Genomic DNA, 21,009 nt, shown 5'->3' on the forward strand with positions numbered 1-21,009 from the left:
CTATTAATGTAGTTTGGCTCTTACATTATATGTGGTAACTAGCAAATCGATGTCATTTAGAATATACAACATACGTAGATGAAGAACAGGCAACATTAACTTCATGCATTGTTTCTTAGGTCAATGTCCTTTTGATATTGATTAGAAAGCAAGACGGAGAGGAGAGTATTGGTTTCCTAGAAGGGTGTGTTACTGGAGAAATGTCATTTTATAATTAAAGAACTAGAAATAAATGTTTTAGGCTAGATGTTAATTCAGATCTTAGATGTTTATTCTCTTTGTAGAGGTAAGAAGTATGGAGAGACAGCTAATGAGTGTGGAGAAGCTTTCTTTTTCTATGGGAAATCACTTCTGGAGTTGGCAAGGTATGTCTTTCAAGCTGCAGTTTATAAGTATGATGTTTATGTTTTGTATCGCTATAATGGTCTATTTAAAACGAGCATGAAATATTGATGGAAGTTTTGAAAGGCACTTGATGCAAAGAGTAAAGTTACATACATAGTTTTTGTTTTGAATTTGGGGTCATTAGAAGCAGAGACCTATCCATTAGTGTGAACAGTCAATAATTTAGCAGATTCCAGTATAGAGAGAGAACCTTTAAAAAGCACCCTCAGCTAGTCTAAAATATTCATCCTTAGCAAGGACTGAATGAAGGACAATTTGAAAGCACTAGCAAGTAAGAATGTCTAGTAAATAAGACTCATAATAGTTAATAAGACTCATAAGTAGTCTTAACTGTCGGAAAGTTGTGTTTTCACCAGAATTTATTAATAACCAGAATAAAATACATTGAGGTTACACAAAACCAGCAAATGATCCGTGATCTATTTAATCTGAGTTCTGGTAAGTTTTCCAGTTTTGTATTGCATTCTGATGATTTCATGAAAATCTTGCCAGAATGTGTTTGGCCAATTAGGGAAATGTGAGTGGATGTGAAGTTTGGGAGATAATGGCCCTACTGGAAAGGAAATCTCTACTGATCTTGTTCTTTTGATAAGAGTCATCTGAAGGGTTTGCTTATTTCCTTAACTGCTCTCACAGCCTTAATTTATATTAGAAGTTTTGCAGGAGTACTTATAGTTTTATGTTCTCTGCAATTTGCTTATCCTTCTGTTGCGTTTATAATAGGACTGAAATTTCTGTCTTTCAAAAATTGTTAGGTTCTAGCCATCATACCTTTGGTACTTTTTCCTTTTGTTCTCCTAGAATGGAGAATGGTGTGTTGGGAAATGCCCTGGAAGGTGTGCATGTGGAAGAGGAGGAAGGAGAAAAAACAGAAGAAGAATCTCTGGTTGAAAATAATGATAACATAGATGGTATGTGGAGTTGCATGTGGCATTCAAGAGATGCGACGTATATTTCTTGTGTACAAGTGATGGAAATAGGGCTCTTCTTATCCTGTACGGTCTCTCTAAGATGCTTGGGTGATACGTACATCTGGTGGAGACTGCAGTGGAGGTAGCTGATTAGTTAAATCGACTGCAGGCTTTTGTGAAAGGATAGTTTCCCAAATAAATCTGTTACTTAAATTGATGTTGTAAATATTACAATAACCCTAAACATTTTTCTGATGCAAAGTTTTAAGTCTTTGCAGCTCAGTTATTTTAATAGCAATGTTTACAGAGTCCTTTTACATTTTTTGTGTATAAGAAAATTAAATTTCTAAGCTGAGTTTGGCTTCTAGTATTTTACATATCAGATGGAGGTCTATAATGTTTGGCGAATATTAAGCTTGGCATCTCTACCTAACTGATAATCAGAATGCTCAAGTAAAACAATACCTAATTTAAGGAGCTTGGGTTTCTTTCGCTATAAGTTGCTTTGCTAGCTGGGACTTATCCCTTTGCTTTTCTCAAAGGGGCAGATAATTTATAGGCCATATGCAAAAACTTAAACCAGGCTGTTTGAGGGTTTAAAAAGAATGTATTTTTAGTTTCCATTTATGCTTTTATCATTAAACTCGAAGACATGTTTATGCTTCATGTTCTTTAACCATGTAGAGGAAGCAAGGGAAGAGTTGAGAGAACAGGTTTATGACGCCATGGGAGAAAAAGAAGAAGCAAAAAAAACAGACGACAAGTCTCTGGTAAAGCCTGAAATTGATAAAGAACAGGAGACTGAAATGGAGAAGGGTGGAAGAGAAGATATGGATATAAGTGAGTCTGCAGAAGCAGAGGAAAAAGTTGAATCAACCCCAGATCAGTTAACTGAAACCACTGAAGAGGTGAAAGGAGCAGCAGCACCAGAAGAACTGAATGAAGCTGAGGTTGCTTCTGGGAAGCCAGAACAAGAAGCACCAGATGCTGAGGAGGGAAAATCAATTTCTGCAACTGACATCCAAGAAGAGTACAGAGAAAAAGGAGGCCAGGAGAAGCAGAGAGAAGTAATTGTGAGCATAGAGGAGGAGCCAAAAGAAGCTTCAGAAGAGCCGTCTGTTGTGACTGTAGAAAAGCAGGGCACTGCAGTGGAGGTAGCAGCAGAGCCTATAGATCCAACAGTCAATCCAGTGGATGTGGGTGGGAATGAGCCAAAGGAGCAGGTAGCTGCCTCTGAAAACGAGCCAGGAAAAGCTGTTCTTGAGCAGCCGGTAGGGCAAGAAGTGCCTCCTGCTGAAGAGTCACCAGAGGTGACACCGGAGGCTGCAGAGGCCTCAGCTGGAAAAGCTGGGTCAGAAGTCTCTGAGAAGCCCAGGCAGGAGGCCACAGTTCTCCCTAAAGATGATGCAGTCAATGGACTCTTAGCTGCAGGAGATCAGACTCCTGTTGAACCAGAGACTAATGCAGAAGGTTTGGCAGAAACAAAAGATTGCTCAGGACTAGAGGAGGAGGTCAGGGCAGAGTTGGTTCCTAATCAGGAGGAGACTAAGCTGTCCATAGAAGAGTCTGGGGCAGCTGGAGATGGGGTTGAGACCAAGGTAGCCCAGGGGGCTACTGAGAAGTCCCATGAAGACAAAGCTAAGATAGCTGCTAATGAAGAAACACAAGAGAGAGAAGAACAGATGAAAGAGGGTGAAGGTAACCGGGATATGCAAGAGCTGCAGTGGGTGGAGTACATTCTGGATTTGACTCACTAATCCTGGGTAAAAGCCAGCCTTCCATTCAGGATTTTCCGTCTGCCTTTGGATTAGGAAAGGGCTAATGAAAATGGGGCTAGTTTAAGAAGGTTCTGATAAGTTGAGCAAGTTAAATCAAAAGCAAGTCGTCTTTAGCTGGCTTATAAACTAATGCTTTTACTAACTGCAGAACAGGCCTCTGATTTCTGAGACTTGGCTAGCTCTCAGTAACTTGCTGTACCAAACTAGCCAATAAAGATGGATGGGGGGAGGTGGGGGAGGTATGGAAATAGTGGGCTAGGCTGGCAGAGAATGCTGAATGGATGTTCACTTGCATGCCTCTGGATTGTTTTTACTGTTCACACAGTTCCTTTTTCTCTGCTTTAGGAAGCAGGATAAGAGCAGTAGAATCCACTGAATTGGTACACTTTAAGCAGGCATGCCATTTAAATGAAGACAGTTAGCCCTTGAATGTTGTATCACCAGAGTGAAAGAATTCTGGTGATTTTTTAATTTTAGTCTGCAGGAAGTGTTTAGAGGCTTATTCATATTAGTTAAATTAGCCTCCTCCAAAAGATTAAAAAGCTTAACCATTAGCCCTCTTGCTGCTTTCTCCCCTCATTTCATGCTTGCTTTGGCTGCTAAACTGAAATTTTTGTTACTTAAAACATAAAGTGTGGATGCTTTCTTTGTAAAGTATTTAGCCTTAACTGTGATTCAATTTCATCAAGATATATAAGCCTCTAATTAGTAATTACATAATTGGCACGTCTGAATTGAGTTGTACTGTCATTTGAGGATTCTACTGTCTAAAGATTTATCTAACGTTGGTGTTAATAACCACAGGTATATACCAATTAATCATTATTACTTGATATAATTGACAGACTACTTCAAGAGTTCCCGAAAGTTTTAGATTTTCAAAGACTCATTATCAGTATTTCAGCTCATCCTGGTAAACTTCCTTCTACCTATGTGCAGGTCCCTGCACTCCAGCCAGCACAGGCATGGTAACCAAAAGTGAATTGGCTACATGGTAACACCATTGGGCTGCTTATGGGCTTTAGAAATTCTTTATGGAAAAAGCACACGACTGAATTCCTCAACTTAATTAAAAAAACCTCCCATGTCTTGATCTTTATTGATAGTGAGCAAGAATAGTAAAAAAAAAACTGCTGGCTCTCTTAAGTTGGACTTAGAATCATAAGCTACAGTAGAGATGTCGTGTTTCTCCAGTTCAAACCCTATTCAATTGGATCACAAGTAACATTCATTGTTAGTGCTCTCTCACATACATTACTTTTGATTCCAAAGGCTAGATCTGACTTGAATGTATTGTTCTTCCCAATGAACCTCACACTGAGCAAAGCAACTTTTATCCCCTTCCTTCTTTCATTTACCTCGTATCGGGAATTCATGTGGCAACACTAGCCTGCAGAAATCTTGTCAGTGGTTTTCTCTTAAAACCCTATTTCCTACCACCGCTTGGACTGTCCATATCTCTGATAAAGATCATTGGTCTTTCTTTCTAATTGTCAGGCTAGATATGATTGGTAAGTGAACAGAATTTTAATATTGTAAGCAAAAAGCTCAGTCATGCTCAGACGGGCTCTCCTGGTCAATCTTTCTTGGTTACCTGACTTTATCCTGTGGGAGTGCTAGAAAAACAGAATCAGCAGATTGCTTTTACTTTGCCATTAAGAGTCATTCTTGTGGTTTGCACTGTTCTGTACCCATATTGTTTTGAAGACGCTGTAAGATCAGAGAAATGGTATAAAACAATGTCTCATTTCTCTGAAGGATAATGATAAGCATACCACAAAGAAGAGTCCATTTTTAGAGAAGCTTGGAAAATATTTTCACGGCTCTCATGGACATCAGGGCATTTCCATTAATACCTGGTACAGATTACCAGGTTGCAAAGTGTTGTTTAAAGTAATGGCTTTCTCATTAACTTAGCTCCCTCCCTCTCCACCATTCCATAAAGGTGGTGCAGATTCCTCAAGAAAACCAGTGTTTTCTCAGACTAAATAATTTTAATTAAAAAATTTGATGTAAAACTGCAAATAATAGATGTTATACCATATTAAATGTCACCTTCTAACATTCTGGTATGAGTAGGAACAGATACCAGATCATTTAGAACAGTGTCTAGAATAACAATTACCATTTTGTCAATTTCTCCTGCAAATTGAAAAAATAGTGGTTTTTTGAGTCTGTTCCAAGAATACGCAGATCTGCTTCACCTGACTTGAATATCTGCTGGAGGATGGACTTCATCGTCAGAGTCAATACAACCACACATCTAGTCTAACAAAAGGGAACTAAGTACACAAACCACTTGAAAATTTAGGTATGGAAAGATAATGATGTGTGGTGGTGGGTATTTAAATACTAAATTACTTAGTATTAATATTTCAGAAATACTAAATTACATAAATAGGAGAGAAGTGAGCCACTTGATAAAACAGGGTTTGTTCACTATGGAGGTTAATTAGCTACTTGTAATTGACTCTTAGGGGATGACTTTAGTTTGTCCTACTTGATAATACATAAAAATTTTATGTGCCTGTTCTCATCCTGAAGCAGTATTGCTAGACTGATAAAAGTCCTTTTTAACCTGACTTCACGACTCTTAGGCCTAATTTTCATATTTATATTCCCATGGTAGGTTGTTAGGAGACAAAGACAATATTTGAGCTCTTTTGCTGGTGTTAAAAATGCTTAATGACAGAGATGACAGGTAGGCACATTATATCCAATTCATTAATTGTACCCCTAAAAGCCCATTTTAATCCCATGACATTCTGAACTTTGGTGTGTAGAGCTATTTATTAGCAACCTGTCCTTACATGCCGTTTTCTTGCAAGTGTGTGTCAATATGGTAAAATATGGTGTCAATATGGCTGCAGATTTTAACATGGTACTGGAGTGAAATAACTTGTGGTGTTACTGTTCACTCAAATTCTGTACATGCTCGAGCTGGCTGGAGTCTGTGGCATGCTCATTGGTTGAGAGTAAGGGCTATGCTTTTCTTTCCATAGCTCTGTTGTGGGAAAGCTAGTATCTTGGGCATTCTTGCTCTGAATGGACTGGAGTAATTTAACTTTTGGTACTTTCTCAGTCTGTGATTAGTATTATCTAATAAGTCTAAAGGCACCAGAGAAACTGGCTTAAGGATGCTTCCAACTGCTTCTGAGTAGATGGGAGCTTCTAGCCGGTGAATAAGAGGCAGTAGCTAATCTGTCTTCATCTGAAAGATGCAGGTTGACTTTTAGGAGAAACACTCAGCCTTTTGATTGTTGAAGGTCTGAACCATAGACACTATAAGATAACTCAATATTAGAGTGTAATCACTGGCCTTACATATATATCCAGTTCAAATGTGACTGATGTGGCTTAGCATCTGGCCTGTCCTACCTCAGAATATAGGTTATTTCACAGATACTTATTGGATCTCTGACTAGTCAGAAGATAGCCTTAGTATTATCAATACTGAGGAATTTTTTGCTTGTAGAAACTGAGGGCTCAGAAGAGGAGGATAAAGAAATGAGAAGGCTGAAGAAACACCCAATGAGTCAGTTCTTGAAAACAAGGTAAATGATGACTTGTTCTGTATCATTGTCTGCTTCCTTAGGTAGGACTGTGTGTGCCTTACTAATATAGGTGTGATTATTATAGCTAGCTATTTCTTGGTTAGGGATTGGGGATCCTTATTCATGCCTAGAATGGAAAGATCCATTTGCTCCCAGGGACCCAACACCTCACTTTAAATATCACTGACAAAGGCGATGGCTTGGAATAGAAACTTTGTAGGCACCCATTGTATAGGTGGTATTAGGGAGAACGTCTGAATTTTGAATCCTGTATCAGGTTTTTGTTGTTTTAAGCTATAATGAATTGTATATTTAGGTTTGTAATCTAAAGATTCCTGTCTTGTACTTCTAATGCCAATGATTTGAATGTACTTTAGTCTCTTCAAGAAAATGAAGAAGAGGAGATTGGAAACCTAGAGCTTGCCTGGGATATGCTGGATTTAGCAAAGATCATTTTTAAAGGTAAACTTGGTGATTCTAGGCTCAGGTTGGGAGCTGGGTGGCTGAAATAGAAACCAATTAGGGTTGGACAAATGCTTTTAAGGTTTCTGATCATCTTTCCTTTTAGGCAAGAAACAAAAGAAGCTCAGCTTTATGCTGCACAGGCACATCTTAAACTCGGAGAAGTTAGTGTTGAATCTGGTAATACATTTTCCATTTTTCTCCTAATGTTGCCCCCCACCTCATCTTTTTCAAATCTTTAACATCAAGCTTGATTGATCATAAATTGTGCGCAGTGGCTTTTAAAGACTGTAGGTGTGGGTTCCCTGCAGTCCCTAGGACAGTGAACAGTCTCTTCTGAAGACTTGATACTCTGGTCAAGTCTTTTAGGAGGTTGTTTTTTTGTTTTTTTTTTGTTTTTTTTTAATGTAATGAAGGGTCCTAGAGATGCTACAAAGAGATGTAAAACAGGCGTGCTCTGCAGAATGGTCTGAAATTCAAAGGACTGGACTAGAATACTAATTGCTGTTCGTTTGCTTGCTGCTTTTATCTTCATTAGAGAAATTATGTCCAAGCTGTGGAGGAGTTCCAGGCTTGCCTAAACCTACAAGAGCAGTATCTGGAAGCCCATGACCGGCTCCTTGCAGAGACCCACTACCAGCTGGGGTTGGCCTATGGGTATAACTCTCAGTATGATGACGCAGTGGCACAGTTCAGCAAATCTATTGAAGTCATTGAGAAGAGAATGGCGTGAGTTAGCACCAGCTGTTTTCACGATCTTGATGGATCCAGTTATTGACAAGGTTAAAAGTGGATCCATTTGTGGTAACTTACTGATCACTTCAGCCTGTTCTTTGTAGCTGTACTAAATGAGCAGATGAAGGAGGCTGAAGGCTCACCTACTGAATATGAAAAGAAATTGAGGAGCTAAGGAACTGCTGCCTGAAATTAGAGAGAAGATAGAAGATGCAAAGGAGTCCCAGCGTAGTGGGAATGTAGCCGAATTGGCTCTGAAGGCAACTCTGGTTGGTGTGGTTTCCTTTTGAAGTTTGATAATAGTGTGTTCAACTATCTTTGAAGGCATCATGGTATTGGTGTTCTGTTTGCTAGGAATCTGAGTTACCAAATTGGTTTCCAGGGAGTTGGAGGTCAGAGGGAATGTTAGAGCACTAGTTCTTCCTCTAGATAGTATGTATAATGCTGAAGAGAATACACTGGGGAGCCAGACTCTGAGTTTGACTTCTCTCTTTGCTACTTACTGTGTGTAACCATGGCCTATTAACATTTCTTTGCCTTAGTGACTCATCTGTAAAATGGGGATGATAGTATCTGTATGTTAAAATTCTTCTGATGGTATAAGACAAATAGTATTTGCATAACAATAGTAAACTATTGCTTCCATCTCTTCAAACTCCTCTATAGATTAGTGAGGTATTGAAAGCTTTTAACCCCGGATTGCCTGCCTCTGCTTTTGGGTGCTAGGGTGTAAGCTCCCTTTCTACACTGCAGGGGATGATAGGATACAGAGGGTTTAGTTTAATACCTGCACTCTGCCTATACACTAGGTGGGGGGTGGCAGGTGGCCCTATGGGTAGAGGCGGTTGGACAATGTTGCTGTTCTATGGAGGCCACTAGTATTTGAGGTCTTAGTAAGTTGCTGGGATGGTTGGGACCTGTTGTAGGACTGACTTAGTGGATTCTATCCTGGGACCCACTGGGGTTTATCATCTTTCACAGGTAGAGAGTTCGACTTCAGGTTTCACTCCTAGTGGAGGAAGCTCTTCAGTCTCCATGGTGAGTATTCAGGTGACTGATTTTTTTTTATTGAGGAACTGTTTTTCTAGGACCCATCAGTTCATGTCAAGTTGTTTTCAATCTAGTTGTGGAGGGCGCAGCTCTCTGGCCCATGTGAGAGTCGAACCGGCAACCTTAGTGTTATGAGCACTGCACTCTAGCCACTAAGATAACCGCCGCCCCTGATTTAGTTTTTTTGGTCACTTAATATTAGGTCTCACTGTCTTATGTATAGCTATACAATGCTAACAAAAGGCTTCCTTTTGCCAGATTGCCAGTAGAAGGCAAACAGATGGTGCTTCCTCATCAAATTGTGTGACCGATATTTCCCACCTTGTCAGAAAGAAGGTAAATCCACATGCAGTCATTTCTCTTTTTTTCTTTCTTTTTTGCTCCAAATAATGCATGAGGAATACCTTTCCTAATAACCGGGTGCAAAGGTATTTGCAAAGGTGGTAATGATTTGCGAGGGAAGGTCGTTTTACTTAAATATCTCTTACAGAACAACTCTTGCTCAAGGATTATCAGGAGAGCTGCTGGGAGGATTAGTCAGATCAGCCCCCCCACACCCTTAGGAAGCTGGCAGGTTTTCTTCGACAGTCATTCATTCATTCAGCAGACCTGCTAATACCGTGTTTCCCCCGAAATAAGACCTAGCTGGACAATCACCTCTAATGTGTTTTTGGTGCAAAAATTAATGTAAGAGCCAGTCTTATTTTCCTATAAGACTGGGTCTTACATAAGACCGAGTCTTACTTTAATTTTTGCTCCAAAAGACACATTAGAGGTGATTGTCCGGCTAGGTCTTATTTTTGGGGAAAATGGTAACTTGAATTCCTGTGAGTCTGCCTTCTGCCTATGTTTTGCAATAGTTTTTTTCTCTTGTGGGAGGGTCTTAACTCCTTTATTTCCTGATTCAAATGTAGGATTTCAAACTTGTGGTTTGGTTACTGTTCAGATCTACTCCTCACCCCACCGTTCCATTAGTGAGGCTGAATTTGTATGTTGGGCCAGACCGATTTATTCTGCAGAGTACAGGTTGGCTTCTTCTGTGGCTAGGGAGAGACCCTTAGAGCTGTGAATCCTGTTCAGGATCTTTGCCACCATGGGGAAGAGGGTTGTTAAGTGATTTTGTAGTTGTCCTTTTAAAACATTAAGTACTTTTGTGAAGACTTCATAATTATATCTTTAGAGGAAACCAGAGGAAGAGAGCCCCCGGAAAGATGATGCAAAGAAAGCCAAACAAGAGCTGGAGGTGAATGGAGGCAGTGGGGATGCAGTCTCCTGTGGAAATGAAGTTTCGGAAAACATGGAGGAGGAGGTGGGCAGTTAAAGCAGGGCTTGGACTCTTGCCTCATTTCCCCTTGTTTCAGGGCTTGGGGAAACCAGTTCTCCCAAGTGCATGTTCCCCACCTTGGGCCTGTTTGGATTGCTTGAGTACAACCCTCATTAAAACAATGAGGTTGTGCAGGAAACAGTTTGGTTATGGAATGCAGGATGTCTCTCTGACAAATGTAACCTATATACATACCACAGGTCCCGCTCTAACGAATGTATGAGAAAACAGTTAATTGGCAAGACCATTGGGTCACTTCTGCTTGCTCCTTTCCATGTAATGTGTCAACAATGTCTCTGTCAACCCTATTACAGAGAATTTAAGAAATGGCTTTCTACTTTGTTCATTGCCCTGTTAGTGTAGGGAGCAAAATGGAACTTAGGGATATGCGTTTACTTCCTCTGAAGCCTACTTAGTTGTGTAAGATAGAATGGCTTAAAGTGGGGTCACTTATGCCCAGGCTCCCTATTTATCTTCCAGGCTGAGAATCAGGCTGAAAGCCGGGCAGCAGTGGAGGGGACAGTGGAGGCTGGAGCTACAGTTGAAAGCACTGCATGTTAAGAGGGAGCAGAGCCTTCCTCCCAAGGGAAAGTGTTTTGTATATAATGTATTTTTTCACTTTTGGGGGATTCTTTTTGTATAACTTCAATAAAGATTGTAATCAAAGTTTGAGGCTTTGATGATTTTTTTTCTTAAATATTGGCTGAATCTGTGCCTTGGAGCACTCCGTGTTTTATATAGTGGCCAAAGGTACTTCCCCCACTTCTGTACTGGTCTCTGTGGAAAATTCTGATCCAAATTCCTGTCTGTTTAATGTGGAGCTGATCAAATCAAGTGTGGCTGCCGGCCCTTCGTCTTCCAATGGTGCTATATTTTTTCCGTTTCAAGTACTTGACTGAACCCAGCTGTCTTGCAAACTTTCAGTGGTGCTGTCCCTGGATGGGGGCTATAGAAACAAGACTTGGTGAAGATCTTGCTCTTTGGTGCTGATACTGTGTTGTGGACTCTGAGCTGATAACAGCCTCTAAACCAGGCCTTGGGTGGTACCTGTGTTTTGTCTATCCAGTCTCCAACGGGGCCCATAATTCTGTCCTGTAAAAAGAACTCTGAAGAAAATGGGGGTGGAACGGGTGTGATCCTCGAGGGAAACTGGTGTGCTGATTGTAGAGAATTGCGATTTCTGGTTTGAAGGTGGCTGAGGGGCTGACTGTGATGGACACTGTGGTTGGAAGAATTTGGGGAGGCTGGCTGGTGGAGTTATATTGTTTTCTGTACAGAAAGTTTGAATTATATCAACACTTGGAATTGTTATCTGTCTGCAGTTTTGACTTCTCAAATAAAGATGCTACAAAGAGCTCCTGGTCTAGACTTGTGTTTAAAGATCGTAGAGTGGGATCCTGGGCTGCCTGCCACACCTTTCCGTGTGGGACGTGTGGTTGGAAGGCGGAACCTAACCAGCAGTTCTGGCTGCCCAGTCTAAGGGTGCTGGTCTCTGGACACTGGTACTAACGCCATGCCCTGGGCCCTCACCGGTGTCCAAGGTCCAGGGCTAGTGTGAGACTGACTGGGCCGCCTCTGACCTGATCCTTAGTTGAATAACCTGTATGAACCAGGTTCTGAATTCCAAACAGTGCCTGGCCTACATTCCCCAAGGGGATTGAATAATTCTGACACCTACAGGGCTGCGTTACCACTTGGGACAGACTGTAGTTTAGAATCTGCTGTTTGAACATCCAATGTCAGGCAGAGGGGAGCTCTGCTTAACTCCATGTCAACCCCATTTTTCAGAGTTTATATGTTCTCTAGATAAGGAAAATGGTTGGGAAGTTTTTCTGGGCTGGTTACAGTAGAGCTGTGGACTCGCTGTGAACGTTTTCCCTGAAGATGCCCTTGTAATTTCTGAGGGGGGTGGTGTCAGGCCAGTAAGTCATGACATACTTTGCTCTCAGGCCTTTGACCTTGAGTTGACAGTGGGGCCTGGAGCAAGATTTCATTTGACCCTCCCACCCCAACCTCCACTTGGGAGGAACATTGGTTTGGGGCCCTGCCCTTAAATCTAGGTATATAAGGCTACAGGAGCTTTCTGTTTATGGGGACTTTGAGGGGCCTGGAAGGGCATCCTGGAGGATGTCCTGAAAAAGCTTGGAGTTGAAAGAAGTGTGGCAGTAAAACTGGCTTTAGCAAAACACAGGTGGGAATGAGTTTATCAAGTTCTTTTAGCTGGAATAAACAGTACCCCCTCAGTAACCTTTCCAAGAACTTGCTATAGGCCAGGTTATGATAACTGCAAATACCTGACATACTCAATCTTCACATCAACTGTTCTACAAAAAGAAAACAGGTAAAGAAAGGACAAGTAGTAAAGATACGGTTGGAGCTCATATTTTGTGCTCCTCTATTTGCTTTTAGGCTCTTCCAGAACAATGAAGCTGCAGGTCTGGGACTAGGGCCTCAGTCTAGGCCCTAGTCTTGTACATAACATAGTAAGCTATTCCCACATTCTCCTGGACTGAGACAGCCAGTGGGGGTGGGTCAAAGCAGTGGTACGCGTCAAACCCTTATCTCTACCCTTGACTGCTGCCAAGGGGCTCTTCTGCAGGAGGTGGGGGATCAACAAAGCCAGCTATTGGGTCAAGGGAGCTGGCTTCCAGTGAAGATGACCTGGACACCTGTGGAACGGAGAAAGCAGATGTTTATCAAAGGTTTACACAGGTTAACAGCACAGGTTCTGGAGTTGGACTACCTTAGAATGTTGACAACCAAGTCAGCCCATTGTGCTCTGATTTCCTTACTATTTACATAGTACTCACCTAACAGGATGTGTGAGGGTCATAGGAAAGTTAATCCACAGGAAGCATTTGGTAATGGTTTGGCATACAGTGGGCGACAAAGGCTGGCTGTTAACCACAGCAGCCACACCTGTGCTGTCCCTAGCTATAGTTGAGTCCTCACCGGAGGTGGGTACTGGTACTCGTGGGCACTTGCTGGATTGATTTCTGCCCATGTCTGGACATCTGCATCTCTCGCATTCACCATCCGTAAAAAGAGCTCAGCCTGACATACCTGGGGAGAGTGAAATGGTACTGCATCTGTACTTTTGAGTAGACCAGTTCCCATCCTCTACTCACCTGGGGAATTCCATTCAGCTGCCCAGGGCTAAGGCTGGGGTCCAGAGGAAGGGCCCGAAGTGGGAGACGCCAGTGGCCACTTAGCACCCTCTGATCCCGGTCAAAAGCACCAGTGAGGCCCAGGCCTTTGGCTGTGGTGCCCTAGCCCCTGCGAGCCCCTGCCAGGCATACAGCTCACAGACCAAGGATACTGATGGTGAGGGTGGTAGTCTAAGACAGAAAGAGGTGTTAGAAGCCAGAACTGGCTGTACTCCCTAGAACTTGGCCCTCAGAGCCAGTGGCCCTGTATACAAATGAGAAAACTTAGAATGAAGGACAAGTCTCAATTGTGGCAAAGAGCACCAGTCATAAGCCCACCTACTGACCTGGGTACAGGTTGCCTGCTGGCAAGGATGGCACAGTTGCCCATGGGCCCAGGAGCTGGAGGTGGGGGCAAGCAAAGAGCTGGGGGCAACATTGTGGTCCCTCCTGTATCCTGTCCATCTCGGACCACGCCAGTCATTAGTTGCACCCAAATCCAAGAAGCCTCAAGGCCCCGCAGGAAGTCATAGAAAACGACCAGGCCAGCCCTGGGGAACACGGGTGTCAGTGCCCCTATACACGCATTCCTCATCCCCACCCCCCAAGCCTCCAGCCAGTTTCCCAACCCTAGCTGGACCTTGTGGGTCTCCCTAACCAGCAGTGGTGGCCAAATCACAAAGGACATCAAAGGAGGGTGAAGGCCTCACCCAGGGTCGTAGGGTGCAGGACCCAGAACGTTGATTGTGGGCAGGAGGAAGTGAGGACCCAGGCCCAGGTTTCTAGTCTTGGCTCCAGAAAGCTGTGATTGTAGAGAAGAGTTGAATCTTCCAGGAAGCCTCCTAGGTGCCTACTCTCCCTCAACCGAACAGACTAGAGCTGTCCCCGACCCATCCCCAGGGTCCTTACAGCCTTTTCTGTGCCACCCAAGAATGGGATGCCTGTGGAGTGTGGAAGCGGGTGCAGCGGCGGTGCCACTGGTGGTGGGAAGTGTGGAGGATCTTCCCTCCTTCCCAGGCGAGGGCTGGGATTGGCCACAAGTCGCGGGTGTCCGGGCCCTAGGTGCAGAAAAGAGTGAGTGCCCCTGAGCACAAGCAGGACTCAGCAAGTGGCGGGGCTGAGATACCCCTGCCCGGTAGCTGCGCACACGCATGGATACCTGAAGTTGCGCGTGGACAAGGACGGACGGGGCACAAACACTCTTCTCATTCCCCATGCATGGTCCCTCTAAGCCCGGCCTGCTGGGGGGTGGGGGTCGGGCTAGGTAGGGTGGGTCTGGGGTGCTCACTGACCCCAGGGCGCCTGGCCTGTACCACTCTGCATCTGCAAAGCCAGGATTTCTGCCTCCAGGCGCCGGTTTTCGGCCTCCACTACTAGAAGCTCCCGAAACGTGGAACCTGTGGGTCTTCCTGCGATGAACCAGTCTGACCTGTCATTTTTGACTCTGGTGACCAGCTGGTCCGGCTCTGAGCAGCTCTCCAGACTTAGGGACTCTATATAAGGCTGGACTTGTCATTTAACATTCTAGCCACTGCCGCAAAGACCACCCAAGTTTTCTACCATGGAGTTTTTGCTTAGGTGATTCTCATGCCAAACATGCCCTCCCTCACCGCCCTTTTCTCCTCCCAGGACTAAGGCCACTGCTTCCGAAAAGCCCTCCTCGCTGGCCCCTCCGGTTCACCCCTGCGGGTCAGCGATTTCCGAAGTTCCAGAGCTGACGCCTCCACTTGTAACTTCCATATCTGGCCTAGAACGCCGCGGTCCCGGCCCCCCACCTCGAATGTAGGCCTCATGCAGGGCCCTAGGGAGTAGTGGACAAGAAGGCAACAGTGTCTTTCCAGGACTGATCAGCGCTTCGCCCACGCCAGTCCCGGTCCCCACACCTCACCGGATCTCGGCAGCCAGAGTCCCCGGGTTGGCCTGCAGCGCCGGACCCCAGAGTTCTGCCTCTCGCAGGGAGTTCGTCCGGGTCCTGGATAGGAGGATGACCGGCGTGGAGACACTGTCCCAGACCCGGGCCTCCTGCTGACCCTCCTCTTCCGGAACTCACGCGCGGCCTTCGGGTTGCTTAGGGACAAGGCCTCCAGCGTCCCGCCCCTCCCCGGCTTCCACCCCACAGGCCCCGCCCAGCCGCGCCAGGCCGCGCCCCACCAGACCCCGGCCCCGCCCTTTGGCCCACACCGCGGCGCTCTTGGATTTTGCGCTCGGTGTCTTACCCTGCCTCTGGCTGTAGCTGCTGAAAGCACGTTTGTAACACCTCTAGAATCCCCCTTGTTCGCCCGGCCTCTGACCGGAGTTCTCGAAGCTCCCGCTCCAGGCCTAATAGGCGTGATAAACCGCCCCGGGTCCCGGACAAACCTTGAAGGTGCCGGTTCAGTTCTGAGGAAGGGATTGAGTGAGAATGGGTACGAGAAACTTCAAGCCAAGGGGCGAGCTACAGGGTGGGTCTCTAGTATCCCCCACCTTTCCCTCACCCTCGCCGCGTAGCTCCAGGGCACGGCTCTGTGCCTCGGTCTCTGCCATGCGCCTTGCATGAGTCCGGTGCAGCGTCCGCAGCCGTTCGCCGGGGCTCCCAGCAGCCTCGGAGTTGAGGACCTGAGTTGGCGCCTCTGAACGCCTCCAGGGCCCCTCTGACCCCTTGGGAACCTCTGTTATCCGCGCTTGCATTTCCAGCAGGTACAGCCGCAGCCGCTGCACCTGGATATAATAGTAACCCGCGATCTCCTTGTAGGGGTTATCTGACCCACGGATGAGCGGTAGGCTTGGGGAGCATGCTGTTTCGAACCCGTGGGTACAGCCGGGTGTACCTCCTCTGTTAGCCTCCGTAGAGCCGATTTGCTGGCCTCCTGGTCTGCGAGGAGCTGGTGTTCTTGTGGCACAACCTAGGGACAGGGTGAGGAGAGGAATCCTGAGGGGCAGAGTCGCTTGAAAGCCCACCCATGGCCATGGAGGAGGACCTTACCATGGGGCTTTGTGGTGCAGTGGCTTTTGAGGGCTGTGCTCCAAGTGTCACCTCCTGGGCCACACGGCCAATGCAGAAGCGCTGCGTGTGGGTGGCCAACAGGGACCAGGACCGGAAAACCATGTCACAGGATCCACAGGGCAGGAGTGCTGGCTCCCCAGAGTGGGAGGCCATGGGATGGATGGCCTGACAGCAGCCAAAACTTGGAGACGACAGGACTGAGAGCAGGAGAGGAGGATGAAGCAAAGCCAGAGGCAGAGAGGAAAGTCCAGGTTTATTGGGTCTACAATATCGTTTGTTTGGGGGAGGAGCCTTAACTCCCTGGGCAGCAACTACAGGCCTGGGCAGGTCTGGAGAACGGGTGGGGAAGGGCTGGTCATCTTTGAGAGGAAACCCTGGCTTGATAAAAATGTGTCTTCTCCACCTCATTGTATGTGCATCGGCACGTCTCTAACACTACACTTGTTTTTCTGCCTCCTAGGCTAGCTAGGCCTGTATCACATACTCTATCATTGGGCATTTTAGCCTCTGGCAAGGAAGTGTCATCTTGTTCACTCTTGTTTTGCCCAAATGGATGTCATTCTCCATTCCTGGAACACCTGGGAGAGGAAGCAGTCTGCATTTATGTGCAAGGAAAGCATCCTTTTTCTTCTCTTTGCAAAAAGCGTGTTTCCATTTGGTCCAGGGCATGAAAGAGGCCTCCAGCGTGGTTGAAAGGCTGTTTAGTAGTTGCAGGGAGAGGCTCAGGCAGAAACCCAACAGCGGGGTGTGCAGACAGGCCCCTCAAAGGCCTCTGGGCTCTGGAGGATCCTAGTCGTGCTTGAGGGTGAGCCTTTTGAAAAGATACTTGCTTAGCCCAGCCTGGGGGCCAGGCGGCCTGCAGGTGGTCGCTCGTCTTCTTGAAAAATTCCACACCCTCATCTAGGAAGTGATTCTCCAGGAATTCAGAGATGGGGTATGTATGGGTAGAACTCAGGGCATGCAGATCTAAAAGGGCCTGGTTCAGGTTCTTCTCCATGACCGTGGCTGCTTCCATGGCATCCTGAGTTTTATTCCACTCATCTTGGAATGCACATCCTGAAGACGGTGTGGCCACAGCACTTATTTTGCATCTTTAAGCCCCCTGGGCTTCTCCTCAGCAAACTTGAGAAGTAGCCCTTTCCCCCCAGTCATATTGTTGGATCAAAATAGAAGCCCAGAGAGTAGGTAGAGGAGGCCCACAGATGTTGACCAGGTAGTTGACAGTGGCCTGCATCTTGGAATAATTGACAAATCTGGGAGCTCATTGTTGCTTCCAGAGTTAAGCTCAAAAAACAGTGTTGGTTGGTCCCAGAGGCCAAGGATCCCTGAGATAGTTCTGAAGGTTGTGACTAGGAGAGGCTGGAGGGTGGTTGGAGGCTGGAAGAAGGGGTGTCCCTGGCAAACACTGTTGGAGCAAGAGACAGACCTGCTGAACCACCAAATACATTCTCATGTCATCCCCCTTTTCTGAAAGCTTTTCCTTGCAGTGGACTTACTTCTCTGGAAGCAATCACAGCTTCTTCATGACCAAGTCCCACCAAAGCTAATGGTTTCTTCCTAACTTCCATTCCCGATTCCTGTTTTTCTGGCTGTAGAAAGAGGATTATCAGCACAGCACAAGATATGCAAGTTCCGAGAGAAAATGATGAGTCTATAAGGTGAGGGAATCAAATACAGAAAGGTAGCTTTTCATTTGAGACCAGTCAGGGGCCAAGCAGGCCCTTTCCTGCTGGCCCAATCTCCTGCCACCTCCCCAGATATACGTATACATCAGAAGCAGGAGCTCTGAGCTAGCTAGCCCCATGTTTCTAAACAAGACCCCTTTTCAGGGATTTACAGTTGTCCGCCCCCCACCATGTAAGACCAAAGTATGACCAGCAGTAGCAGGTTGCAAAGTGTTTCAAAATGTGATCTCAGTCCAGCTTAATTCCAAGTGATAAAACGGGTACAGTTTTAGAAATTTGTTCTGAGAAAACTAGTAAGTGGCAAAGCCCACGGCCAAATAGGCAGGATTACCTCTATTTCAACCTTCTAATTTCCAGTTAGTACTTTTACAACAGTTCATTTTATAATACAGTCATGAGCCACTTAACGACGGGGATCTGTTCTGAGAAATGCCTCCTTAGGTGATTTTGTCATTGTGTGTCATTGTGTGTCTCATCACAGAGAGCACTTACACACCTAGCTGGTACAGCCTACTGCACGGCTGGACTGTACAGCACAGCCTACTGCTCCTAGGCTACAAGCCTATACGGTACGTTACTGTATAAAACCACACGAGATTAAATCAAGCACAACAGAAAATGATAAAATCAAGAGACTCCGTAAGCAGAAGATGTATGAGGCTGCTGCCAGCATAACACGGCATACTGTTTTACAGAAAATTTTTATAAGTAAAAAGAATACATTCTAAAATAATAAAAAGTATAGTAAATTCATAAACTAGCAACATTTATTACCAAGTATTATGTAGCGTATAATGGCAGGTGTTATACTTTTATATGACCGGCAGATGTTTGTTGACACAAGCATCACCACAAACACGTGAATAATGCATTGTGCTGTGTGACCTTATGATGGCTGTGTCACTAGGTGATTAAGAATTTTTTAGCTCCATTGTTATGGGACCACTGTCGTATTATGTGGTCTGTTGTTGACTGGAATGTCATTATGTGGCACATGACTGTATTTCATTGATTCTAAGATGCACATTTAAAAACTTAAATTGACACGAGTGTCAATTTAACTGGCACAAGTTTCTATTAGTACATAAAATGTCATATATTGTCATATATATATATATATATATTTTTTTTTTTTTCAATGAAATAAGAGTTACAGTTCTTACTGCTCTATCTCAACCATTTCCACAGCTTGCACATGGACGGGTGTACCATCAGCAGGAGAGACTATAATACAGGATGGCAGATAGGGTCGCTGCCTTCCTAACTTTTAGAATCTAGCAAATGTCATTCTGGTCTCTCTGTACCCCTTCTGGAGCCCACATTTCACGTTAGTTGTCTTTCTAACATGAAAGCAGGCCATTCCTCTGCTTGTCTCCCATTAGAGTACGCTCTTAGACCTCTACAGCCACTCAGGACCATGCACTGTAGGGACAGCCAAAGAGTGCCAGTGTTAGTAAACATCTGTTGTTTAATTTACCCACTCTGCTTGTCCATCAGATCTTGGCCTAAGGTTTCATTTTTAACATATAACTGTTTATTCTCTTTCCTACTGGACCAGGCACTCCTTGCATCCCAAGAGCCTTGCCCAATGAGTGGGACACACAAAGCTTGGGAAGTATTTGTTGAAAAAAAACCCTGCTTCTTCCACTGCATCAGCCAGCATTGGCTCAAAGCCTTTCCTCTCATGTTTTTTTTAGCAGGCAAATTGAGGCACAGACCTACCTTAAAATACGTACATTGGTGAATACAAGGCAGTGAAAAAGTTTCAGGAAGGAAACTTGGGTTTCTAATTTTATTACTAGTGATTTATTGCACAGGTTTTCCCGCATCAAAAAAAAATCTGCTAAAAGGAGAAATGTGTGTTTGAATTCATATTTCTCTCAGACTGCTAAAAGTAGTTCTCCTAAAAAAAAGTTCATTCATCTAATTTTAAAGAAAATATACTTCTTACACAAGACAATCAAAACTGATGCAAAATATTTATTCCAAGTTAGTTATTTTATGCAGTAGTTTCCCCCTTAAGACTTCTGATAACCACATCTTTTAAATCTGTAAATAATGTTATCAAAATAATCTTAATCTTTGAAATCTCACAAAAATTTATATTTTACAATCCACCCTGAATATCAAGGCTGCAAGAATAACACAACATTTCCTATATCCAAATATTTTACAGTTGTACCCAAAAAGGAAAAAAGAAACAAGAAACCCACATATGCTTGGTTAAGGGCTAACGTTACCCGAGCAGCCAAAAATAAAATAAAATACCAAATTATTAGCATTAATTTAATACAATTATAACTTCAATAGTCACTTTGTCATTGACAATGATTGCTTGAGCACAGGGGTGAGTGCCCCAAGGGCTGGTGGAAGCTGCTGCCACAGACCAGTGTCTCCTCCTCTCTGCACTGCCAGCTTCCACCTGTGCATCGCCCCATATATACTGTATGTATGTATTTTAAGAATCTTTCCCACCACACAAATTTCTGTGTGAAGCAGGTAACAGGGAAGAACAACAACAAAAGCTAAACAAGCCAATCGCTCTCTCTTTGGGGTATGATTATTTCCCTTGTGCACGAAATATTCAACATAAGAAAAGGAAAAGAGCGATTTCTTTTGTACACTTCCGAAGCCCACGAGCTGAGTTTACGGGTCAGATTTAGCCGTGACCACTTATAGGACTACTTCCAGGCATCATCATCGGATGTCTCACTGCTACTGGTTTCTGTGTCTGAGTCCTCAAACTCTGCTTTACAAGTGCTTCTCCAAGGGGAGAACAGGCTGGAACTGCGGCTCTGCAAGAAGCCATTCTTCCCAAAGCCGTTTCTTCTCAGCTGTGGTAAGCATGGGAAAGAAAAGAAAAAAACAAAACAAACATCAACAACTAGACTGGCTCAGGAGACTAGGAAAGGCCAGGCCTCAATTCAATTCTAAGCAGAATATAGAGGGAGGCCCTTCTAAGAGATCAAAGATTTC

At 44.6% G+C, this 21,009-nt stretch overlaps 3 protein-coding genes across 3 annotated transcripts in view; 1 reads left to right on the forward strand and 2 right to left on the reverse strand.

Annotated features, from left to right (window-relative positions):
* Nucleotides 1–11,573, forward strand: part of NASP (nuclear autoantigenic sperm protein) — a 31,609-nt gene extending 20,036 nt beyond the window's left edge. Inside the window, 14 exon segments of the mRNA XM_033114839.1 lie at nt 285–365; nt 1,207–1,316; nt 2,001–3,014; nt 6,570–6,596; nt 6,599–6,648; nt 7,026–7,135; nt 7,217–7,288; nt 7,648–7,839; nt 7,936–8,016; nt 8,018–8,114; nt 8,827–8,883; nt 9,154–9,231; nt 10,076–10,204; nt 10,700–11,573. Coding sequence (XP_032970730.1) covers nt 285–365; nt 1,207–1,316; nt 2,001–3,014; nt 6,570–6,596; nt 6,599–6,648; nt 7,026–7,135; nt 7,217–7,288; nt 7,648–7,839; nt 7,936–8,016; nt 8,018–8,114; nt 8,827–8,883; nt 9,154–9,231; nt 10,076–10,204; nt 10,700–10,780 — 2,179 coding nt within the window. The 3' untranslated portion in view covers nt 10,781–11,573.
* Nucleotides 11,574–12,257: 684 nt separating this feature from the next.
* On the reverse strand, nt 12,258–19,089 carry CCDC17 (coiled-coil domain containing 17). Its single transcript, XM_033115996.1, is given in 15 exon segments — nt 12,258–12,888; nt 13,172–13,282; nt 13,348–13,460; nt 13,463–13,557; nt 13,713–13,916; nt 14,076–14,204; nt 14,324–14,423; nt 14,658–14,774; nt 15,047–15,137; nt 15,139–15,166; nt 15,254–15,337; nt 15,582–15,744; nt 15,840–16,062; nt 16,173–16,247; nt 16,328–19,089. Coding segments are annotated over 15 exon segments (2,067 nt in total). The 5' UTR covers nt 16,757–19,089; the 3' UTR covers nt 12,258–12,783.
* Nucleotides 19,090–19,993: 904 nt separating this feature from the next.
* Nucleotides 19,994–21,009, reverse strand: part of GPBP1L1 (GC-rich promoter binding protein 1 like 1) — a 56,134-nt gene continuing 55,118 nt past the window's right edge. The window contains 1 exon segment of the mRNA XM_033115129.1: nt 19,994–20,867. Coding sequence (XP_032971020.1) covers nt 20,715–20,867 — 153 coding nt within the window. The 3' untranslated portion in view covers nt 19,994–20,714.

Source organism: Rhinolophus ferrumequinum, chromosome 9 (genome assembly GCF_004115265.2).
Source record: "Rhinolophus ferrumequinum isolate MPI-CBG mRhiFer1 chromosome 9, mRhiFer1_v1.p, whole genome shotgun sequence".
Lineage (NCBI taxonomy): Eukaryota > Metazoa > Chordata > Mammalia > Chiroptera > Rhinolophidae > Rhinolophus > Rhinolophus ferrumequinum.